At 34.9% G+C, this 24,212-nt stretch overlaps 2 protein-coding genes across 2 annotated transcripts; one reads left to right on the top strand and one right to left on the bottom strand.

Annotated features, from left to right (window-relative positions):
• Positions 1 to 650: 650 nt before the first annotated feature.
• Positions 651 to 4,938, top strand: LOC148780309 (defensin-like protein). The gene is made up of 2 exons (XM_088847159.1): positions 651 to 792; positions 4,574 to 4,938. Exons 1-2 carry the CDS (start codon positions 729 to 731, stop codon positions 4,735 to 4,737), a joined length of 228 nt encoding a protein of 75 aa, XP_088703285.1. The 5' UTR covers positions 651 to 728; the 3' UTR covers positions 4,738 to 4,938.
• A 6,452-nt stretch (positions 4,939 to 11,390) lies between these two features.
• On the bottom strand, positions 11,391 to 22,687 carry LOC18437763 (adenylate kinase 1, chloroplastic). The gene is made up of 5 exons (XM_088845912.1): positions 22,617 to 22,687; positions 19,972 to 20,164; positions 17,373 to 17,516; positions 12,165 to 12,437; positions 11,391 to 12,059 (listed from the first exon to the last, which is right to left on the bottom strand). Exons 1-5 carry the CDS (start codon positions 22,685 to 22,687, stop codon positions 11,916 to 11,918), a joined length of 825 nt encoding a protein of 274 aa, XP_088702038.1. The 3' UTR covers positions 11,391 to 11,915.
• Between the last annotated feature and the right edge of the window lie 1,525 nt (positions 22,688 to 24,212).

Raw genomic sequence — 24,212 nt, 5'->3', positions numbered from 1 at the left:
ATGTGTTTTGTTTTAATCATTCTTTATATATTTTCATATTTAGTAGATTTTTTTTGTATTTTATGTATTTCTTCAACACCTTTTTGACAGCCCGGGACTTGCCCGATTAGAGCGGTTGAATCGGCATGTTTACTGATTAGACTGGTTAAACCGCTTCCAAGCCCATCTCCAGTTAACTGTTCCGATTCGATTTTACGACCACTGCGCCCTGCGCACCCCCTCCTACCATCTCTCTCCGTGCAAGTCCAAAGCGTCGGTCTTCTGTCCCCTCAAAGGGGGTGGCAAATGGAAGGCTTATTATATCCTCCTTTTCATTTTGCTTGATATGATATTTTAATGGGTTTCATTTTATTGAAACTACTTTATACCATGATAAAGCAATTGAATTTTATTCTTTTTCATTCTTACAAAGAATTTCCTATTAATAACTTCTACTTATAAGAAAATTAGTGTAAAATTTATTAGCTATGGTAATAAATCATGAATTTAAATTTAGAGAGCACATACATATATTAGGTGGAAAGCTCACAATTTTATATTTGGAGAAGACAAATGTCTTTAGATGGCAAGCCCACTTTGCTATAAAAAAGAGAGAAAGTAACACCTGCCTGACCTCCATGACTCGTGTTCAATGAGTTTCTGTGGCATTTGTCTTCTTAACATTAATGAACTTTCCTATTTAAACCCCCTTTTCTCTTCTTCCATTCTCCATAAGCTTGAGATCTTCAATGGCAAGCCAAAGGCGTTTACTGTGCTCTCTCCTGCTGCTCTTTCTACTCGTTGTGGCTTCTGGTTCTTCTCTACGTTTGAGCTTATATTGCTTTTCTTTTTTAGTTAGAATTAATTATGTCACCGATAGGTCCTAGTATACATGAATTATGTATGCAAACACGCTCTATCACTCTTCAGAATAAATAGTCTTTTAACTTTAGAGGAAAAGCTTCTTACGTATATATGTTTTTTTTACTGGCAAACCTACACTCATTTAATATTTTATATTTTGGAATTGTCTATAAAGAAGTTATTTATTTATTTTTATACATTGTGGTTACAATCATTCTCACAAAAGATAAATAGTCTCTTTTTAGACAATCTTTTATATTTTTTCTTTTAAATTTAGGAACCCTATCTCAAAATAAATGATCAAGAGGTCTAACAATTGATATGTGAAAAATATTAAAGAAAAGTATTGAATGGGACTATTTATTTTTGGTACAAGGTGATCACATTAATCTTGACCATTGGATGTTGAATTCGGTGGCGGCAATTATTCTATTGACCAAGCTCAAACTTCAAAAGAAATTTTGTCGAACTTTGTGACACATCCAAGCCATCAAATTTCACATTGGATGGTTGTAAATAATTATGACCATCTTGTATCAAAAGTAAATGGTCTCATTGTATACAATCTCAAATATTAAATAGTTGAAAGGTTAGGTGTATTTAATTAAATTTCAAGTTTTTTTCTTCGAATTTTGAATACAAATGCCAAGGAGGCAGAAAACCTAGAATCCTAGCCGGACCAAGAACCTAGCTGGGTGGTGTTTTATGTGATTTGGGTTCAACCTATTGGATCAGGGCTTGGTCATGTACATACACATACACACTCTCGAGTTGCATCTCTACATCTAATTAGGAAAAATTGGATTTGTCCATGCTATCAACATCGTTAACCCAAACAATTCTCTTAGAGGGGTTCACCCATCTTGGTTTGCGTTTTGGCTTAGAGAGATATTGCTAGGTTGTGCTAAGAAAAGTAGTGGTTTATTTGGAAATGGAAAATTTGCAAATAATTGGTCAAAGGCGCACTATTTAGTATTTTACACTTTCAACACTGCTCCAACTCATAATCATTTCGAAATTAAATCAAATAATAGAAAAAGTATACAATGAGACCATTTACCTTTGAAACGAGGTGGTTATAATTAATTTTCAGCATTGGATGTGAAATTAGATGGCTAAATTTATTCTATCTATGTAAATATAGAAACCTACATTTATTTTTTGGAACAATATTTTCCTTCTTTTTATGTGTATTCATATTAGAAAGGTGGTTAATTACATATGTAGAATAATATTTTTTTTCGTTTTGTTGTGTATCCATATTAGAAAGGTGATTCGTTACATATGTTAGTTTTTTTAATAGTACACAATTTTGTAATTCTATAAATTGAAGCTCTTTTTCACATATTCTATAAGTTCAATAATACATCTTCCATTTGAGCTTAAGGCCAAAGACACAGAAATACAATTTTTAACATGGTATCAAAATTTGGTGCCATCACCAAATCTGTGAAGACTATCTATGCGTTGGGTACAATGTTCTATATGTTCCTGTTTGTGAGAGGATCCTTCTTCCTTAATCGACCATCCTGTGGTTGTAGATATCGTTTCTACACTGTCTTGATTTGTCAGATCCAGTTGCTCTTGGTCACTCTTTCTACAACAGTAGTCTCTGGAAACTTCTATAGTTTCCAGAGAAAAAATCAAGTCATGTTTTCCTCGGTCTCTTTCTCTCTTTAACTTTTAGTTTTGAGTTGTTCTTTTTTGCATCTTTGCCTTGTTGATAAAAATCAGTTTTCTCTAATCTCTCTTATTCTTAGTTCTTCCCATCCAAGTTTCTTTTATAAAAGTCACTCATCGTTGAGCTCTTTTTTATTTTATTTTTATTTTTATTAATCTTTTCCACATCAATTTTTTAAGAGCTTGGATAAGCACTTGTTCCCTTGTTTTTCCCATCATCTCTCCTCTAAAGCCTAGTAATGAGAGTATAGTCTTTCTCGTTGTTTAACCTTGCATCTTTTTTCTCACATAATCTAGGTTATTTTAAAACAAACATCATATTCGAGTTTTTGATCTCAGATCCAGTCTCTTGATCTCATCTGCGGCTTTTGAAAAAGAAGAAGAAGATTTCCTGGCCATGGTTTCTCACTCTATCTTGATATGTGCTATTGGAGTCGGTTCTCTCTCTCTCTCTCTCTTATTTGCTTTTTTTGAGTTGAGGCATATTTTTTCTTGTTTTTGGGCCTATTTTGACTCTTTGATCTGTTTCTTTGTCGAGCCGTGTTTCGACTCTGTGATCTGTCTTTTATTGAGTCGTATTTCAACTCTTTGAGCTAGGTCATGTTTCGACTATTTGATTTATTTTGGATCTTACAGTTCTCAATTTCGAATTTAAGGTCCAATTGTGTTTGCTGATCCTTTGCTGATTTCTGTTGGTTCTTTCAAGTGCCTCCTGTTTGGTGATCAGATTTAATGATCCAGGTTGATGCTTAAGTTTTTTGTTACTTGATCCCGTTTGATTAAATTCTCAATTACTCGTTCATGTTTAATGATTGAATTTTCCTTTATTCAATTTTTATTGGATTGTAGAGTTTTCCATTACTTCATCTTGTGTGATGATCGAGTTTTTTTGTTATTCGATCTTGTTTGTTCTGGAGGCCTGATGATTTGATGTTATGTGCAACTGGTTTGTTCGTGGCGTCGGTTTCTGAAGATCGCTAATTTGCAGCTGCTTAAGCTTCTTTATATCCTACTTTGTTTTTAAGGCCTACTTTCAGTTGTCCAAACTCTAATTACTCTATCTTAACTCATCTTGAGTTTGAAGGGGAGTGTGGACATATAGAAACATCCATTTAGTTTTGGGAACAATATTTTCCTTCATTTTATGTGTATTCATATTAGGAAGGTGGTTTATTGAACAATATTTTCATTTTTTTTTTAATAGCTCAGTGGGGAAGATTCTCTTACCCTGGTATTAGTGTGACTCAAACCTGTAATTCAGGCACCATGAATTCTATCGCTAAATGTGCTGACCGGTTTATACCCAGGCTTCTTGCCTACCAATGTCGGGGTAAAGGGATCTTCCCCACTGAGCTATCGAAAAAAAAAAGGGAAGGAAAATATTGTTCTACATATGTAATGAACCATATTTCTAATATGGGTGTACATTAAAAGAAAAAAAATATTGTTCCGAAAACAAGTGCATGTTTCAATATTTGCACACTCCCTTTCAAACTCAAGATGCAGTAACTTGAGTTTGGATAACTGAAGGTAGGTCTTACGAAGATGATTCATTACATATGTAAAACAATATTTTCCTTCTTTTAATTTTTTTGACAAAATTCAAAATTTATTAATAATAGATGCAATTTATGTGTATCCATATTTAGAAGGTGGTTCATTACGTATGTTAGTTTTTTTAGTAGTACACAACTTTGTCATTATATAAACTGAGGTTCTTGATCATATATTTTATCAGCTCAATAATACATCTTCCATGGGAGCTCAAGGGCCAAAGATACAGAAATATAGTTTTTAACACCATCAACCAAGTTCAAACTTTAAAAGATAAATTTTTAAATTTTGTAATACATCTATATTATCAGATTTCACATCGGATGGTTGTAAGTAATTGTGGTTTTTTTATATCAAAGATAAAATGCTTCATTATATACAATCTCCAAACAATATGGGTATAATTCATCTTATATGGGTATTTTTAATATTTTTTTTAAAAATGAAAATGATATATTGAGTATTTAACAAAAGATTTGTGTGGTCGATGAGGCAGAGATGGGGATGGAGGCGGAGGCGAAGGCGAAGAAGGTATGCACGACTCAGAGGGGGCATTGCTTGAGTGACAGCAGCTGTACACGTTTATGTCAAAAAGAGGGTTTCCCTGGTGGGCTTTGCAAAGGCTTAAGACGCAGGTGCTATTGCAGCAAACCATGTTAATTTGTAAGCCGCAGGTGCTATCGCAGCAGACCATGTTAATTTGTTTGTTGTGCTCTCTGAGAATAAAGAACAATGGGGCCTAGACATGTAAATCTAGTAAGTGCTCTCTTTTTTCTTTGTGATATGTGTGAATAAGGAACAATGGGGCCCTAGACCTTAGCCCTTGCATGTAATAATAAAAGTCCATTGTCTAGAGAAAAACCAGTTCTTGTTTGGATCACACACTCTCTCTAAGCAGTTATTGATTAGATCCCCCATTTCGTAGGCCATTTGCGTAGAGGGACTTTTGTTTTAAACGATTACTATGAATTTCATTTACTCATTAACGCTTACAAAGAATTTTCATTAAAAATATTCTATAATCTTCAAAGTGGTTTCGCTTCACTTTTTGACCAAACAATTACGTTGCTTGAATTTCCTTCATTCATTTTTTGAGAAAAGTTTATATAGAGCCGAGGTCCGAAACAATCGAATTGGAGCCTACCACAAAAATCTCACTAAAAGAAGTTGTTTTGATGCCTAAATATCATTAAATTGATCATTTCACTATTGATATAGAAATAAATCAATTTTAAGTTTTGAAAATAGTGTGTTTTGTAACGTATTTTTGGACAGTCACTTTTTTATATTTTCAAGTTTTCGTAGATATGTTGATCTTTAGATTTTATAAATAAAGATGAAAATATATTTTAAGGCTATCACAATGACTTCTAGTATTGAAACTACTTGATTTAATTTCTTAACACGATTTGAAGGTAGGTTTTAATTTGATCAGTGTTCAAAACAACGGATCGGGTCGATTAGTCGGTCTTGGCCCAATTTGATTAGTCGATTAGATCGGCCGATTGGTGCCTCTATTTTTCTTTTTAAAAAAACATAATTTTGGTAAATGTTTTTCCAAAAAACTCAAAAAATTGTAAAAAATTGTAAAAACTAAGTTTAAAATTTAATGTATTTTTTTTATATAGTCTTGAAAAGCAAAAAAATAAATATTATAAGCATAATTGGGTTTCGGAGAAAATGAGTACGCACTAGAAGCAATATTTTTTCGGAATATATAATAAATATATATATATTATTATATATTATATATACTATGTAATCAATAAATATTATATTAATATAAATTATATTAATAAAATAAATATATAATATTATAATATTTCAAATCAAGACCATGTTTGTTTTTTGGGTATTTTGGAATTCAATTAAAAGTGTAGGTAAAATATAAAATTTGTTTTTCTTTTTGTGACAATTTTGATAAATTTTCATCGTTTTTTTTTTTTTTTTAACAAGAATAAATTTCTCTTTCACATCTATGTCTCTGTATGTCTATGTGCTTTTCAAGGGGTTGGTGGTGTAGGTATTAGATTGAACATCAAATCAGATGAACAATGAATAAATTTTATATCCCCCGAGTTTAGGGACCTACGAGCTTGGCACCCTGTCGGGCTTACACAACTCTGGTGCGTATGTGTCTACTCGCTCAAAGCGGCAAACCCTGCTGTTAGCGAATAAAAAATTGTAATAATATATGAAGTTTTAAGTAGAGAAATAGAAGGAAAATTGTTTCATGCGGGTTGGATCACATTTCTATCGTACACAGTCCAGAGGTATAAAGCATCCATCTTAAAGATAGCTGCAGATAGGTAATCCATATAAAACCAAGTGTAACTAACGGTCCAAATTTTTTTTTGATATAATTATTAATTCTAGTTTTCAAATTATTATTTTCTTTCATATTCATGATCTCCATAAAAAATTTGGATCAAATTATTTAAAAAATATATTTATTGCCAAGCCCACATTTCTACAGTATGTGGGTTGGCAGCATAAAAACCGTGTCTATAGAAGAATAGGAAAAAAAAAAACAAATATATATATATATATATATATATATATATATATATATATATATATATATATATATATATATATATATATATATATATATAATGTTATAAAGACATCTTTGTAGACTCTCTACTGTGACAATGCACTTATCGTCCGATTTTTAGAACAAATCTCCAATAAGTACATTGAAAAATAATTTCTGCATACATGACAGTTAAAATCAGGCTAGATCAGGATCGGCTAGTGAACGATCCCGAGTTAGTGAGCGATTTTTTAAAAATCGTCCGATCTGTTAAACACTAAATTTGATTGTTTAGAGCGTAGGCTCTATACAACCCTGCACCCATCATTTTTTTGCCCGCAATATATTTTATTAGCTTTAGGCCTTCCAAAAGAACTCTTGCCTCAGCTTCAATAACTGTTGTGCATCCGCATGACCCCAAATAAATGTATTTGTCGTTGCCTATATAATTTCTGATAATTTTGCCAAATCCTGTGGCTTGGGTTCTCATCTGAACTTCTATCAAAATTGAGTTTTAGACAACTTTTTATGAGGAAGTATCCAAATAACATTTTGTACATGTCTGCCATTGTTAGGCTCGGCAACGAGACAGAGGCAGGGATTTGATGAAATGCTTTAATGAGAGAGAGAGAGAGAGAGAGAGAGCTGATTTATGGAAGTTTACGGGGTTGTTGATTAGAGACAGGAAAAATTTAGAAAGGAATAAAGAGCGAGGGGTGGTTCATATTCATGTTTACGCCTGTTTTGTGTTTAACATGTCTATGTCCTTCCCTCGCATATGTATATTGGGAGCACACGGTATAAGATTCTACCTTCATGGAGGGCATCGTACTGTACACTTTTCCATCGGGCAAAAAAGCTACTGATGAGTTGTGAAGACGAGAGAGTAATAAAGAGGTGTGCGGTAAAAAAGAGATGAAGAAGATGCCTGTTGAGGTGTTGGGTGGTTTTTTTGAGTTATGAATGAGTGAGTTTGCTAATGAAAAAAAATCTAAAAAGAGATCAAAGTAAATTTTTTTGGATTTCATGTCATTGTAATATAATGAAACTACCACTCGTGTGGTTTCTGTAAGGTTGCAACCTTAAACAATCCAATTAAGGCGCACCTCTAAATTTTATCATAATATGTATTTTGGCGTAAAAAAATTATTAGGATTATCTAAAAATCTATTTTCATATTTAATTGTAAAATTTTAAATTTTAAAAATAGTTAAAATCAAGTAGATCTATAAACATATGAAAATCTTGAAAATGGATGGTCTGGATAAGATGCATTATTTCTTGCACTCTAAATCTTATTTTTTTCATATTCATAAATCTCAATATCGAGATAATCAATTAGAAGGTTTTTCAACATTAAAACAACCTTTTCTGATGGATTTTGAGGTGCATCTGTAATTTTATATTTTAAGGTTGCAATTTTATATAAATTTTTTCTTTTAAAAAATCATGTTTGTGGCATTATTCAGACCTTAAAAATAGTACACACCTTCTCTTCATCCTAATAACCAATCTCCAAAAAAAATAAATTTAATTTGTACTCTAGATGTGGTCAAAATGAATCCCTATCAAACAATGAATCTAGACCATCCATTTTGTGAAATTCAAGATTTAGGCCTTTACAAATTCAATATATATATATATATATATATATATATATATATATAGTTTTTTTTTTTTTTTCATCTAATGATAATAAATCCATCTAAAAAATTTGGAAAGGAAAAAAATCTTCCAAGGTCTATATCTAAGTATCTTACCAAACTGGACAGTGGCCTATGTTAATTAAGCTAAAAAATACTTTTTAGGTTGTGTTTTCAAATTTTGAGATACTAAAGCCATTTAAAAAATTTGATTCCGAGGCTTAAATCTAAGCATCTTATCAAAATGGATGGCTTATGTTAATTGGGTTTAAAAAAACACTTTTTAGGGTGTGTTTTTAATTTTTGTTTTTTATGATTATTCACTACAATGAAAACGTTATATATTTAGAAATTAGGGTCAAAGAAATGGCCATAGCATAGTTTTTGAAGATTGTTTCATTATATTACTATACAACCGTTGCATGAAGTCATTCTTCATGTTTATTTGATTTGTGAGTTCGCCTCTTACTTGTGAATGAACAAATTCATGAGACATCCACATTTACCCCAAATCAAATTGGAAAAGTATATAAAGAGATAATTTACTTTTAGTGCAAGAAGATCACAATCATTTTTTATTTATTTATCAAATTTTAAATCCGGTGGTTGTAAGTGTGTCATTGACTAAACTCAAAGTTAAAAAAATAATAATTCTTGAATTTCATGACACACATCAAGCCATCAAATTTGATATTTAATGACTATAAGTGATTGTGAAATCTTTGTAACAAAGTAAATGGTCTTATGGCATAGAATCCCAGTCAATTTTTCTATTTTTTTTTTTATTTTAGAAAAAAAATTAAGATAAATTAAGATATAAGATAGTTCATAGTTAAGACCATTTAGGTAAAGGAATTGCATAGAATGAGACCATTTACCTTTGATACAAGGAGGTCACAATTACTTATAACCATCCTATATAAAATATGATAGCTTGGGTGTGTCACAAACTTAGAGAATTTTTTTTTTGAAGTTTGAGCTTAGTCGATATAATAAATGCAACCACCCAATTTTTCATCTAATGATCAATTTAAGCAGTGGCCACCTTGTAACAAAGGTAAATAATCTCATTGTATACTTTCCCTTTCATAAAAAAAGAAATCGTATTATAATATAAAACTAATACTCCGAGTGTTATGACCATCTATCTGTTCTATTGATGGATGGTGATGGAAGGGAATTGGACTTTTGATAAGATCCCAAGTAGTGAGCCCTCACTTCTGCTAATCAATTGATTGCATGGTCGTGGCACTTGTGAATGCAGTTTTTTTATAATCATAACTATAACATTATCATCATCACGAGAGTCTTATCTTAATTATTTGAAGTCGGCTGCACAAATCTTCTTCTACCATTCCATTTTATTAAGGGACATATCCTCTGTTAGATTATAAGTTATAATATCACTTATCACGAATTCCATCTATGTCCTTTTGGGCTTTTTATTTGACTTTTTGTAGCCTTTCACTAAATTAAATCGTCTCTCTTAATTGGTGTTGTTTTAGGCCGATGCAATACATACTAGACTATGCCAATCTACTTTTTTGCATCGTATTGGTTATTGGAGCCATTCCTGAATTCTTTAAGATTTATTTTCTTTTCGAATTTTTTTTTTTTTTTTTTTTTTGTCTTGTCACTCATCCATCTCAACATCTCCATCTCAGCTAAACTCAATTATAATATTAATGATAAAAAGTATGGGCCCTAATAATTTAATCTATATAATCATCATAAGCAGTGAGGTTACGTCCATCCCATGAGAGTGTTCGATGATGGAATGGTTCCATTATCTAGTTATTTAATTTACTGCTTGTCTCTACTTTGTATTTATCATTGTCTAGCCCATTGGCTGCACTGAGATAATCATACAGTTAAAGTTGTTGCTATGACCATATGGATCGTGTTGCTAGGGTGGCCTCGTACCACCGTTACTCCATGGTCTCTTGTCCGAAGCACAAGGGCAAGAAAAATATTTTTACATCTAACCACATGAGAGAATTTCAAGTTGAACCTTTAAAATATAAAAGTTATAATCTTCCGATCAAATAAATGATTCATCTTGGAAAGATTCCATTTAAACCGGAAGGCGAAGTTTGCATGATATTCAAAATATTACGCTCATGTATAAGCCAAGGCATTTAGCCATCAAATGGAAAGCATGACTCAAATAAATAAAGTTCGATCACAAGGAAAATCTGGGCTATCCTTCTATGCCTCTTTCACCCTATATAATACCGATTGGGTTCTCTTTCTAGCACTCTGAGGGGAAATGCACAGAAGGCATCTTTTGCTCTCTCCTCATTATGGATTCGGGTGGTCCCTCTTTTAGCCCTCTCCTTTTACTTGTAGTTCTAGTTTATATCTCTGCTTGTTCTTGTTAATTTAATTGAGCAACCTTTTCTGTTTTTATTTCAAATTCTTTTTTGTTTCATCGTCATCTAAGCCTTATCAGAGTCCGCTAAAACTTTTTCGTGTTTTAATACTTAATTTTCTTCATATCATGTCTCGATGTAAATCCTTCACTTGGTTTGATGTTTTTAATGGATACATGGAGCCCAGTTAAGTCTCTCTCAAAATAAAAAGCTTAGCTTTTGTCAATAAGGTTTATCAATGTGACATGACTTTTACGTTCACGAATGTGAATACCTGATTTTATCATTTACCCACAAAATATCAATTAGAAGCTATGTTTGTTCAATATACTTTATTGATTCCAACGTGTTCAGTCATAGCATACAAAGTTACCACGAGACCGTTTACGTACAATTACTTGTACCTCTCAGATGTGAATCAAGAGCCAAACATCACATTCAATAAAATTTTCAAAAATTTCTTTGGAAAGGGTAATCCATATATAACATGCAATTTCCAATTTCAAATGTAATGACCTTGTGTCAATCGATACCATAATCGTACTGTGCCTGAGCTTTGTGCATGTTGACATGCAACTGTCAAGAGAAAGTGCAAGGACAGAGACTGGTGTTTTAAAACCTAGATCATCCAGATGGTTAAGGCCTTCACTAATCCAATCCTGATTGCCAAAAATCAGTCAGAAAAATTTAAAATAGTACCATCCGGTGATTCCAGCGAGAGATGTGGGTCGCCCACCAGCCAAATCCAATCTGAATTGCCTGTTTTGGAACACAGATAGAGAGAGAGGCTTTGTATATGCTCATGCGTCATAGAAATAGAGAGACCACTACCAACAATAGCACAAAGTCAGATTCTATGCCAAAGACTAAAATCCTAGGCACAGAAATGAACTACAATCCTAGCATAGATATCAAACCGGTCCTGCATATACTGAAGTACAGTATTGTGGAGCATAAAAATAGAAGAATGAATCATGATAATATAATAGAGAATCCATCCTCCCTCGATCAAAATTTCATACTCCAATACTCTCAATACAGCATCCATCTCCATATGATTGATGGGCGTTGATGTATGCATCTCTGAAAGCCTGCTTTCTTGGTGGGCTTCTTACGACAGCCAAAGCTTTATTTAAAAAAAATGATGAATTTGAGTTGCCACCCGTGGAATGACAATACAACAACATAATACCAGACCCTCGTATCCTGTCTCCTATTTTCTCTCCTCTTTTAATAGATAATGAAAAATGAAGGGTCTTGAAAGAAAACAAAGGGAGCATCGGTACATTATGCAGCTGCACTTTTTTTATGATCATGATCTTCAAGATTGAGAGCAGCAAGCAATTTTGGCCATGATTCGGGGATTCCACCTGGGAGATCAAACTCCAGCAACTTGGTTCGACTACGGTAGAACTCTTCCACAGTTTGGCTCTGCAACAACAAAGTAATCCAGAATGAGAGAGAGAGAAAGAGAGAGAGAGCTTTAACAACAAACCAAAGCCATAAAAGGAAATGTATGAAACAGTGATGTGTTACCATTTTGTTGCACACACGGAGTCGTTCTTTTACAACTTCTTCAGTGTCATCAGATCGAGTAATGAGCTTGGAAGCACAATGTGGAGGAGAAAGAAGAGGAGCCATACATATGCCGGGCCTTCCATTCTCCCCCTTTATGTCAATAGTTGCCACATTAAAATTGCCTCCACATTGACTGCAAATCCTCCTTCCAAGACACTTCTCTAGAAGCACATCTTCTCTCAGTTTTAGATTAACCACAAGGTTGATATCGGTTACCTCTTCCAATATTTCCTAAAGCAAAGAAAACACATGCATCAGCTCATCTGCAAGGAATACAGTTACGATAAAAATTCTGTTGCATTTCTTGATCAGTATAGCATTGCCACATTTCTACCATTAAGCCCCAATAAAGAACGAGAAATTCTCTAATATGAAGCCTATATTCGCATTTCTTGATCGACAGAGTATAACCACATTTCTACTATTAAGCCCAATGAAGAACAATAGTAAATACTCTACGATAAAAGCCTATATGTCTTTTCTTTCGCTAGGCAAGCAAAATAAAACAACGAGCACACACAATGTAATATTTCTCAAATGGGCTCAACAGAGTCAGGAGCATTTTCTTTCCAGTATACCCACCATCTAACTTTGCAATTTATAACAAAGCACCATATGTGTTTAAGATGATTGTCAACTAATGTTGCCATTTCACCTTTCAGGTCAAAACTGTTTTCCGGTACATATTTCCATGTTAATAGTGTCGATGTTACGAGTTTCATCATATAATAAGAATTTATACTTTCATTGTAAAGCTCTGAATATTGAAAACCCTTATTCAAGCATTGTCACTGAAGGCAAGCCTAGATAAGAAGAGAACAAACTTAGCCCCACAAAACTGAAATCCTTTAGTGCCTGAGAATTTTATTTCACCACCCTTGAACCCAAGGATCTTGCATGAGCTAATTTGTTATCTTTGGTCTAGAAATGCTCCAATAGAGAAAAAACACACAAAAAATGATGGCAATTTCTTGTAAATTCAAGATATTAGAAAGAAATCACATATTAGAAAAGCATTTAGCAACACGGTCTTGGAACACTACCTAATCATTTAGCATTTAGGAGAAAGAGGTCTTCTGACCTGTGCCTGCTAAAGAACCCATCATAAAGTGATTTCTATTTTTCTTTTCTTTTTTTAACAACTCACCTATAAGGCGACAAGATATCTAACAACAGATCTACACAACATTGGTCCCTCATGGTCTTGAAAGAGTTTAGCGGTCACCTTAGTGGTTTAAGAGAAAGAAATACATGCAAAAGCTCACCTTAACGAGTGGTTATGTTACTTATGTATATGCTAAGGAAGCAGCTCACACTTGCCTCAAGAGAAAAACGAAAACGTACCCTTACCTTAAAACACTCCGACGCCAATGTAACCTTTGTGGGTACACTTTAAGACCGATGGTTGATTTTGTTCCATATGTGTAGCCAAAAGAGGAAGACACAATTATTTGGTTGAGTCATAGTGGACCTATAGTATCCATGCTTTTATGGAATCAAAGCTGTACAATTACCTTGAGACTTTGGAAGATTTGCCAGTAAGCATCCCACTAAAAGATACTATATCATTCACATTCAAGCTAATGCTAACAGTATACCCATAAATAGGAATGGACCCTCGGCCTGGGTAACAGTATGTAGAGTCACAACGTGACATCGAGGGAACCATTCTCACCCCATTAACATGTCAAAAATAAAATATATATACTGATAAATTTTAGATCATACATAATAGGCAATGTTAAGGTGTATTTGATAGTCATATTTTAAGGCTAAACCTACTATTCAAGTTATCAAAGTTTAGGGCTACAACGAGCACAACCAAGTAACAACAAAAAAAATAGTTTACCAATCTTGAAATATATAATTATATGCTGTCATCTTAGGCCCGTAGCAAAAGGCTGATCCTTTACTTTACCTTAACTTGGCCCTAACTAATTTTTCATTTATGCAGTCGCTAGTCACTAAATTTTGGAAAAGGTTTTCTTGAAAATCCAATAACTAGAAGCAACACTCACCAGTCAATATAGATAAGAACTTAATGTTTAAGATTCAAATATTTACTATTCAACCAATATTAAAAAAAATGGATTTGGGCACCCAGGGATAGGGTGCCCTCGCCAAAATCAAACACCCCACCCCCCCCCCCCCCCCCCCCCCCCCCCCTCCCTCCCAAAAAAAAAAATATTAAAGAATTAAGTCACTAAGACACTAACTATTACTTTACAATAAGACTTAAATGAATAACAGATTATATAAGTCATTTTAAGACTTTAGTTTCACTTTCATATAAGAGACTGAACACATTAAGATATCATATAATCAGTTATTTATCAAATAAAATAAAACAAAAAAAATAGAATATCAAAATAAGACACATTGTACAAAAAAGGAATCAATTATTCATTAAAGAATACGATATATGCTCAATTTCATTCTCCAACTGAGAAAAAAAAATCAATAAATCACCAAAAAAATCAATATTTTAACTACAAACATGTAAATATATCGTAAAAGAAAAAAAAAGTAAAAGAAAAAACACATGATTCATAACATAATATGTTGTAGCAAAATAAAATCAAAACCCTCTTTCAAATATGATAATACATTAAAAATATCAAAATCAAATCGATGTTGGTGCCTTGTCTATTGGGTCCATAAAAGTTCTCAAAATCAACTATTAGAAGCTCTAAATCCACCCACAAACTATTGCCTTCGTTTTGGGAAAAAATTTATCAATCTTACGATAAATCACAAAAGAGTGGTTTTTGAGGGGTTTTTCTCACCCTAAAGGCCACGGATTTTCTATTGGGGTTTAGAATACCCTTTAAAACCCTTTTCCCCCCTTTTTAAGGGGGAAAATTACATTTTTCTACCCTCACCCGAGGGTTTTTTTCCATCGCCCGCAAGTTGTCATGGGCTGATGCCCAGAAGCAAAACGCATAATGCCTCCGCATAGACTGCAGCGGCCATCTAGGCGGTCGGGCGGCCGAATTTTCAAGCATTGTATTCACCATAGAAGCTCATTTAAATGTTGGCTAATTTCCTCAATTCTGGGGTTTCCTTGCCTATAATAGGTAATCCCAAACACAGAATGCTTCCCGCAGATCAAATATTAACATGACCCCTTTCTCCCGCTTCTATGACAAGAACAGAGATATCAAGTATAACTACCATGCTATCCTTTCCAGACCAAAAAGAATATGTATTCAAGATTTCTCTTCCTCGCACAAATTGCAGTTTTTGTAATATTTCATAGAATAAAAGGATCTTTTAGAATCTCAAAATGATCACTGCTATGAAGTATAAAATATTTCATACATATAAGTAATGGCAATGTAGTGCAAAACAAGTGTTCTAATATATAATTTTATAGAATGATGGAAAACATTATTTGGAATCTTTATCACATCAACATTGAAGATTCAGACTACCTAAACATCTCTCTCTCTCTCTCTCTCTCTCTCTCTCTCTCTCTCTCAATATTTGGAATCCTTGTCAAATCAATATTGAAGATTCAGACTACCTAAAAGTGTCTCTCTCTCTCTCTCTCTCTCAAAATTATGAGACCTACATTTTACAAGACTGATGCTCAACCACTGAGTTATAGAGGAGGCAACTGATTATCTAAACATCTTAATTAACAACATAGCAAATTAGCATGCATTTTTCTATAGGCATGATTCAATAATCTTAAATGTAAAATCAAACATGCAAACTCCAAGAGCCATATCCTAATTATGTTTGGACAGTAGATCTGCATGCTGTACCAATGAGTATCATGAAAGTGTTGAAGAGATTCTTTAAAAGGAGCCAAAGTAACACAAATATGATTTCTGAAAAGTTTTACCTTGACACTCATAGTGTTATAGTTTAATATTGAACCTATTAAGCAGCCTAGATTGGATCACAGGAACTGAAGTTGTGTCAATAGTGTTGGGGGAAATTGTTGCAAAGACTAATCCCAAAGACGATCTCCTCACCCCACCCACCCCACCCCCCCCCGAAAAAAAATAAAAAAGGACAAAAAAAAACGATGAATTGACTCATCTTACAAAAGTTCTTCTTTTTGGGCCTCCAATCAAAGTGGGAGATATTTCAGTCGCTCTACTAACATAGATTCTTTGATTTTTCATGTTTAGGATAGATAATCAAGACATATGTTTTTCTTTTCCTTGTGGGAATATATTTTTTTGGCTTCATTTGTCATATTGATGTTCACGATTTCATAACAAATCCATGTGGTTGTGTGCATAACCATGCTGTTGAGTCCTATTTCTTAGGGCCGGGGTGAATCCTGTACCCCGTATCATGCCCATTACGAAAATTTGTACCTGTACCCCGTATCATGCCCATTACGAAAATTTGTACCTGCATCCAGGCAACATAAATAATAAGATCAATCTATGCAGAACACCAGGAGGTTCTGCAAAACAAGCATTAGAATTAAAAGGTTCATTGTGAAGAAGGTAGAAAAAACTAATAAATAAGGGTGATGACCTGTAATCCAAATTATAAAAGCATAATCCTCCAAAGAGTTGCATGGGCATGCAAGAAAAAGAGGAGGGCGGAATAAATAGAATATGAGAATAGCTGACAATAAAACACAAAGAATGACATATGTTTTATCAGGGAAAAACCCATAATCATTTTAATTCGAAGTAATGTAAGTTTGAAGGAATCCCTAAGGGCAATCTCACATGTTAAACCTGTGATGTGTCAAGTTTTAGACATCATATAAATATTAGAAACTTTCAATTGTGTTGTGCATGACATTTCTTCATAGAAGACAGATGTAAAATCAATGCCAAAGACCACAAATAAAGACCCAGCCATAGTCCATACATCATACAAGAATCACATAATATTGCAATCACTGGAAGCCAGATCAAGATGAAAAAAGAATTTGATGCAGAGGACAAACTAATCAGTTAACATCTCAATTGACTATTTAGGATATAACACAAAAAATACAAATTAAACAAGAAATGCAGATAAAACTCTCATGCAAAATTAATGATGAAAAACCTTCTCCTCTTCCTTGGAAGCTGTCCTAACATAAGCCAAACACTCATTAAAAGTTCACATCCTATGATCACCAATAAAGAAACAAAGACATTACTCTTAATACGCAATGTCCACAATTATGTGATGATATATGCATACCGCTTGATTTATCGTTCGCAGGAATCCATCAAGAATGAATCCCGATTCACCCTTTGCCTCCCCATTTTCAAGACGTTTGGACAATAGATTGAAATTAAGAATTTCATTTGAAATCAATTGGCCTTGATTTACAATGTTTGAAAGCTGCAAAAAAATTTTGGAAAAAGAAAAATTAGAGCAAAATTGATATTCTACCATGCAGGATGAAGGCTAAGATATCCAATCCAAGGCCACAAAAAATCATGTCTTTTCAGATGGTCATTCTAACAAAACTAAAAGACAACATAAACGGATTGCAATACTGAGACTTCAAATCCATTTAGTAATCTATAATGTTAACAAAAGCCAAGCGACTATAAGTAATAATTTGTCATTATCAGCCAAAAAAAAATGTCATAAAGAGATCTATTCATTGATACGAAAAAGAAAAACCGTGAACAACGATTGGATTGATGGGAAAATAGAATCCGGAGTCATGAACAGTAATTTGATTGATGATTAAGAGAATTCTTGGTTCAGTTCTCCGCAAGAGAATTCTTGGTTCAGTTCTCCGCCTTAACAACAGAAAAAAGGATTAAACTAATTCTATGGAGTCTGATTCAAAGTGATCATTTCTCAAAGATGACTCTGGTTATCAAAACATTGAACAACCAGGATCAATTTATTTGCGATGCTTAGTTGACAATCATAAAAAGTATCTAATAAATTATGAGTTCAATAGATCTTGTTTAGCAGAAAGACGTCCGCGATAGTTTTTTCAATAAATTTGATATCATTGATGAGGGATAAGACAATTCATGGATCGGATGTAGGAATACGACGCAATAATTGTATCAAGATAGCAAGCATTTACCTAGGTTGGTTTGCCATGTGGCATCTATATCTTCGAAACCCGATATTTTGGGAGGGTAAGTGGGCCAAGCAGTTCCGCTTTCTCTGTCTGTGGAATGCATTGTTGGAACTGAGTTGGAGCGGCAAGTAACTTTAGATTCAGGGGGTACAGTTAGGTCATTTATGCCGATACTGAAAAGATCATTTATCAGGGAATGGAGACACTATAAGCATTCTCAAATTACCAAACAAGATAATGAATTATGAGTACAAATCCCAACACATTCTGCTATGCGTCTGCATAGATGTATCAGAAAACACATGTTTATATGATCCCCCTATAGTTAATTTATACCAAGATCAACCAAATCGACTCTCCAAGTCACTTGTAAGCCCAATCGTTAAACCAAACACCAAATCAGATGCCATTGGGAATCCAAAGCAATTATAAATTTTCAATTTAATATCCAAATTTTTATTCAAATTTGGTTATTTGGTTACCAAATTCATATGAAATTTATTACTTAGGAGGGAGATTTCGATCCATCCAAAAGAATCCAAATTGAGTTATGAGACAGTAGAGACCACAAACTACAAAAGCAGGGATTTTGGGAAGAGATTTATGAATATGAAAACTCCATTGAATTTCAGCTTGAAGCCCATCGTTCAATTCAAAGGCTATGATGTTCCAATCTCTGAACTGCAAGCAAATCCAATAGTGCACTCACTCCATTTTCTAGATCATCTTTTGCACAACAATAAGATGAACAGGAAAATGAAATAAAGAATAATAGAATGAATGTACGAATAGGAAATTGGTCAAGTCAGAATCAGCCACAAAATAAGACCCAATTATGTGTCCATATTTACACTATTACACATTCTTAAGGAGTCTTCCCACAGTTATTCACTAATCAAACGTCAATATTTACACTATTACATATCGAAAACTACATTATATTAATCAAAGTGGTTCATCGAGATGCCCTCGCTAAAGATGAGAAATATAAGTTTATCATCCATTCATAGGCATGTCAACATAGACATATCAGGACTGCAAGTCTGCAACAGAAAAGTTATTGGAGCTAATAGCAAACCACTAGCGTCACAAAAAAATAAGATTATTAAGATGTTGTGTAAAAAGAACAAGTTCTTCAATTTTCCTGATGGGAAAGAATGATCCAAACAATTGATAAAAGGACATGGATTAATGAGCGGTATAAGCTTTTTACCTATAAGTTACGCATTGCTAGAGCTACTTTAAGCTTTTAATTTCCAAAATAATAAACAGATCTCAGAAATTAACTGTCAAGAAATTCCTCCATTTTTAAGAAACTCAACAAAGACATGAAGTGAAATAGAAGCAATTAACCCTCGAGAGGGCTCCCATGAAATTCCCCTATTTCTAATAAATTCATCAAATAAACAAATCAAGGCCAATTAAAAGAAGAAGAAGGAGAAGAGGAAGCTCAAACATGCATTGAAGCAGAGAAGCGTGAGATTTTCGGCAAATATACCAATAATTGAGAGATTTTCAGACAACATTCTCGCAATGAGAGATCTTTTTAGTGGAAAAGGGAGGGCCGTTGGCATTATATAGAGATATAGAGAGAATGAATTTCCAGAGAGATTCCGGCAAGACGGCTTTTCTAGAGAGAGATTCAGACGACGTTCCAGCAAGGGAACATTTCTACCAGAGAGAAAGAGAGAGGGGCCAGCTCTGTAACAGGGGATTTAGAGAGAGAGAGAGAGAGAGTTCACTCTTTACCTTCTCAGTAAGAGGGCCAGAATTAGCGAGCTCTTCTCTGACTAGGTCGCCAGTGGAGATGTGTGGCACGGCAAGCAAGTGAGAGAGGCGACTCGCACAAGTGCCCTTTCCGACGCCAGGGCACCCCAAAAACACCCACTGAACGTTCCTCTCGCTCGGCTCTCGCTGCCATGGCTGAGAACTCCTACTATTACTTTAGACAGAGAAATGTTGTGTAAGCGAGACTCCGCCTCTGAAACTAGACTGGAGAAGGGGCGAGAGGCGAGAGAAGTCAAGGACCTGAGGAAGCGGTTCATGGCGGCCATTTTGAGGTGCAACAGAGAGAGAGAGAGAGAGAGAGAAGGGTTTCCTGTTGGAGGGGAACTCGAGATCGGTATATATAGGGCACACGGGTTTAATGGCCAGCCGGGGAGGGCCTTTTTAGTTTCTGCTGCGCGCGCGTGAAGAGAGAGAGAGAGAGAGAGAGAGGGGGAAATCCAGTGAGAATTCTACGCGCTCTTTGTGAGCCTCGCCTCTGAAGTAAAGTTTATATAGAGCCGAGGTTCTAAAAGATCAAATTTGAGCTTACCAAAAAATATTTCCACTCGAAGAGGTTGTTTTGATCATCAAATTGATCATTTCGACATCAAGGTGCACGGACATAAAAAAAAAAGATTTCCAATTTTAGGAATAGTGTATTTTGTAATGCATTTTTTGGACCGTGAATTTTCCAAATTTTAAAGTTTTCATATATTAATTGATCTATACTATTTTTGAAACTTTAAACTTTATAAATAAAGATAAAAATATATTTTAAAGCTATCACAAATATTTTCAACATTGAAACTACATTCCTCAATACTATTTGAAGGTAGGCTCTAATTTGAACGTTTAGAGCCTAGGCTCTATACAAACCGCACCCATTTTAATGTATGATGCACGTTTTTGAAGATATTTATCCACATCTATGAAGATATTTCTGATGGTGAGTTTGCAAAAAAAAAATCTGATTAGTTTCAAAATCCCCCTGGTGCCCATAGGGACTTGATGGCACTGCTTGGCCTTAATTTTGTAATAAGAAGTGTTTGGTATGCGAGGGTATGCACTCATGGCCACGGGTTGGCAATGGGCTTGGCTAGGGCCTAGTCCAAGCTACCCTGGCCGTAGACTTGATAGGGTTGGTTTGAGCTTGGCCCTCCCTAAACTAGGCCGATGAGGCCCTAGCCTAGGGCAGAGTCAAATACAATCAAAAGAGGGGGCAGTTCAGGTCAGGCTGGGTTGGGTTGAACCAAGTTATGCCCGAGCCTAAGGTTATCAAGGGGTTAGACAAGTTCTAGACCTAATCCCCATAGGGACAGCCCATGCCAGTTCAGGTCGGGCTGGGCAAGGTGAACCAAGTTATGCCCGAGCCTAAGGTTATCAAGGGGTTGGCCCAGCTATAGACCTAACCCCTATAGGGATAGCCCATGTCCAGTATGGGTTGTCCCTATCGGGCTAAATAAATCTCTCACCAAAACCCAGTCCCCTACCCTATCGAGGCTTGGCCGGGCCAAATAAAATAAAAAAATAAAAAAAAGAGGGTTGTGCTAGGCTAAACCAAACCGGCTATGGCCCAGGCCTTGCTTGGCGCAGCTCATGCTAGCTCAGCATTGGTTCAGCCCTTGTGGCCCATGCCTTAATTTTTTCAGGGCGATCAAACCAGGCCAGCCCACCCGGCCCATTGCCGTCCCTACCCGAGCCAACTCTTGAGGTTTAGGCTGGGCTGGCCCATTGAAAACTCTAAAGTTATGCCAAACGTTATTGACTGGAGGTTTGTGTCGCATGAAACCGTGTCATTTCCGATTTTTTAATTTGTTCTTATCGGCTTACAAACAAGTCGCATGTTTCACCGGGGGACCACTGAATGAGCAATCTCGTCAAGCGGGACCACGTAACTACGCTACAAGAGATTTCGTGTTTCATGAGACCAACTCTGGGGAGCGTTCAAGCGCGCTAGAAGATTGACTTTTAATAGGGCCGAGAGCGAGTGGTTTTGTGGGGTGGATCGCCCCATTGCGATTGGGCCAACTTGCTCTGGTTCGTCCAATTGAGTGAGTAGGTGTACAGTAAAAAATGAAATAAAAGGAGAATATCTCTATATAGATTATATTTTTCCATAGATATAAAGTTTCAAAATCTATCTTAAAACATAAAAATTTTATTTATTATATCTTTTAACCTCTAAACAAATTTATTTATTTTTAATTCATTTTTTTTTAACCCAATCCTCTCTTTAAATCTCTACTTCTCCAACTTCTTTTATTTATCTATGCCCGGGTCCCTCTCCCCGTGCTTACCCAAAAGGCCTATCTCTATATCTCTTCCTCTCTCTCATGTGCTTACCCAATTCCCTTTCTCTCTTTGAAAATAAAAGTTTTTGCATAGAGAGATAGAGACCTTTATCTCAACTGCTCTTTGCAGGCAACCAGCCTGTCTCTATCGGAAGAACGAGGAGCAGAGTGGAGAGTTAGAGAGAAGAAGAAAACGAGGAGTGTAATAGCAGTAAAGGAGTGTAATAGCAATAAAAGAGGGAAAAAGAAAAACAATAAATATGGGAAGAAGAAATAGAAAGATGTTTATGTTTCAACGCTCATTTTACAAAAACACTGACGGTGTCAAGCTTCTACCGATTGAGGAACCCTACAACCTCCACCACCACCCCACTTGGAACGAGGAGCCCGACCACCTCCAACGCCATCCCACTTGGGATGAAGTATCTACTACTCTTTTTGACCCATAATCCCTTTCTCTATGTCGATTTCTCTTTTTTACCCACAATCCCTCCTCTCTCTCTCTTTAAACCCTCTCTAAAACCAAAGTCTGATTGCTCTTTTGACAAAAAAATCCTTTTCTCTCTCTAAAACAAAAAACTCATAAAAACTCCCTCTCCATGAAAAAGCCATGTATCTCTCGACAAAAGCAACATATAATTTCTCTCTTTTTTCAAAAGAACATCACAATCACCTACTCTTTCTCTAGAAAATGAATATCCCATTCTCCTTCTACCAAAATGAAAAATACCATCTCTTTCGTATCTAACAAAAAGCAAAATACCATCTCTCTCTTACTCTCACTACAGTACTACAGTGAAGACATAGCCGTTCTCTTGTATCCCGAAGAAGGCCGACACGGTGGAATGAGCTTGCTGGTCCATGTTGCAATGAGCTGAGAGGAAAAAGCCTTGGTCCCCGAGAGTTGGGGGAAGTCGGGAAGAGAGGTTTGGAGATTCACAGGGAGAGAGAAAGAGAGAAGTAGGGGAGAGAAAGAGGGGTTTGGCGATTCATGGGGGTTGACAGAAAGAGAAGCCCGTGGAGCCAAAGAGGGGGTTTAGAAAGAGAAACACGTAGAGAGAGAGAGGGTTTAGAAAGAAGGTTTTTTCTAATTTGTTTGGACAAAAAAGATGCGTAAAAATGAAAAAATTGGTTTAGGAGGTTAAAAGATAGGTTTGAAAACCTTGGTCTAAAAAAAAAGGAAATCTTAAAATAGGGTGCATGGAGATATTTTTTCAAAAATAAATTAATAAAGAAAAAAGTTTATATAACGTGTTAAGGTGCACCTAGAAAACCCACTAGAGAAAGTTGTTCTTATATCGGAAAACCCTCAAATTGACCATCTCGGCCTCAAGATTCATAAACAACAAAAAAAAGGGATTTTTAGACCTAAAAATTGTTTATCTTCTAATACATTATTGGACAATCTATTTTCAAGATTTTCAAGTGTTTACATATCTGCTTGATCGTCACTATTTCGAAAACTTTAAAATTTATAATTGGCATAAATAATAGACTTTTATATCAATGCAACGCTTTGTGATACCGAAACTATATTTTTGTCATAATTTTGAGATGCACCTTACTTCAATAGTATAAGGTTAACACTTTATACAAACCTCCCCCATTCATAAAAAAAATAAATTAGTGCGAAATCAATGGGTGGGGAGACATATTAAGCAACAACCAATGTCGATTTGAATTGACGATTCCTGATCCAATTCTTTTTTAAAAAAACAAAATTACTAAACACCTTTAAGCAAAACCAATGGAGTGTCTGAAAACATTACCAACGAAGGAGCATTGTCGTAGACTCCAACATAATGTCCTAAGCTCTATTCCTATTGTTACCGCTTAAAAAAACAGAAAGAAAAAGAGAGTAGTGAAAATAAATTCTTTATCATCACAATTAGATCCCTCCCAATAATTCTTGTACTACTAATTTCCTCTTTT

Source organism: Amborella trichopoda, chromosome 9 (assembly GCF_054954075.1).
Source record: "Amborella trichopoda isolate Santa Cruz 75 chromosome 9, AtrichopodaSantaCruz75HAP2 v2.0, whole genome shotgun sequence".
NCBI classification, from domain to species: Eukaryota; Viridiplantae; Streptophyta; class Magnoliopsida; order Amborellales; family Amborellaceae; genus Amborella; species Amborella trichopoda.
Note: the sequence above shows the minus strand (reverse complement) of the source record. Positions and strands in the feature narration are given on the sequence as shown.

Bases quoted from the DNA above. Each gene is read 5' to 3' on its own strand.
- LOC148780309 (XM_088847159.1), top strand. From the start codon at position 729: ATGGCAAGCCAAAGGCGTTTACTGTGCTCTCTCCTGCTGCTCTTTCTA. The intron at 793-4,573 runs GTTCTTCTCTAC...TCGATGAGGCAG, and splicing joins TCTACTCGTTGTGGCTTCTG to AGATGGGGATGGAGGCGGAG.
- LOC18437763 (XM_088845912.1), bottom strand. From the start codon at position 22,687: ATGGCGTTGGAGGTGGTCGGGCTCCTCGTTCCAAGTGGGGTGGTGGTG. The intron at 20,165-22,616 runs GTAGAAGCTTGA...CTCTGTCTAAAG, and splicing joins GTTGTAGGGTTCCTCAATCG to TAATAGTAGGAGTTCTCAGC. The intron at 12,060-12,164 runs GTAACACATCAC...TTGTTGTTGCAG, and splicing joins TCCGTGTGTGCAACAAAATG to AGCCAAACTGTGGAAGAGTT.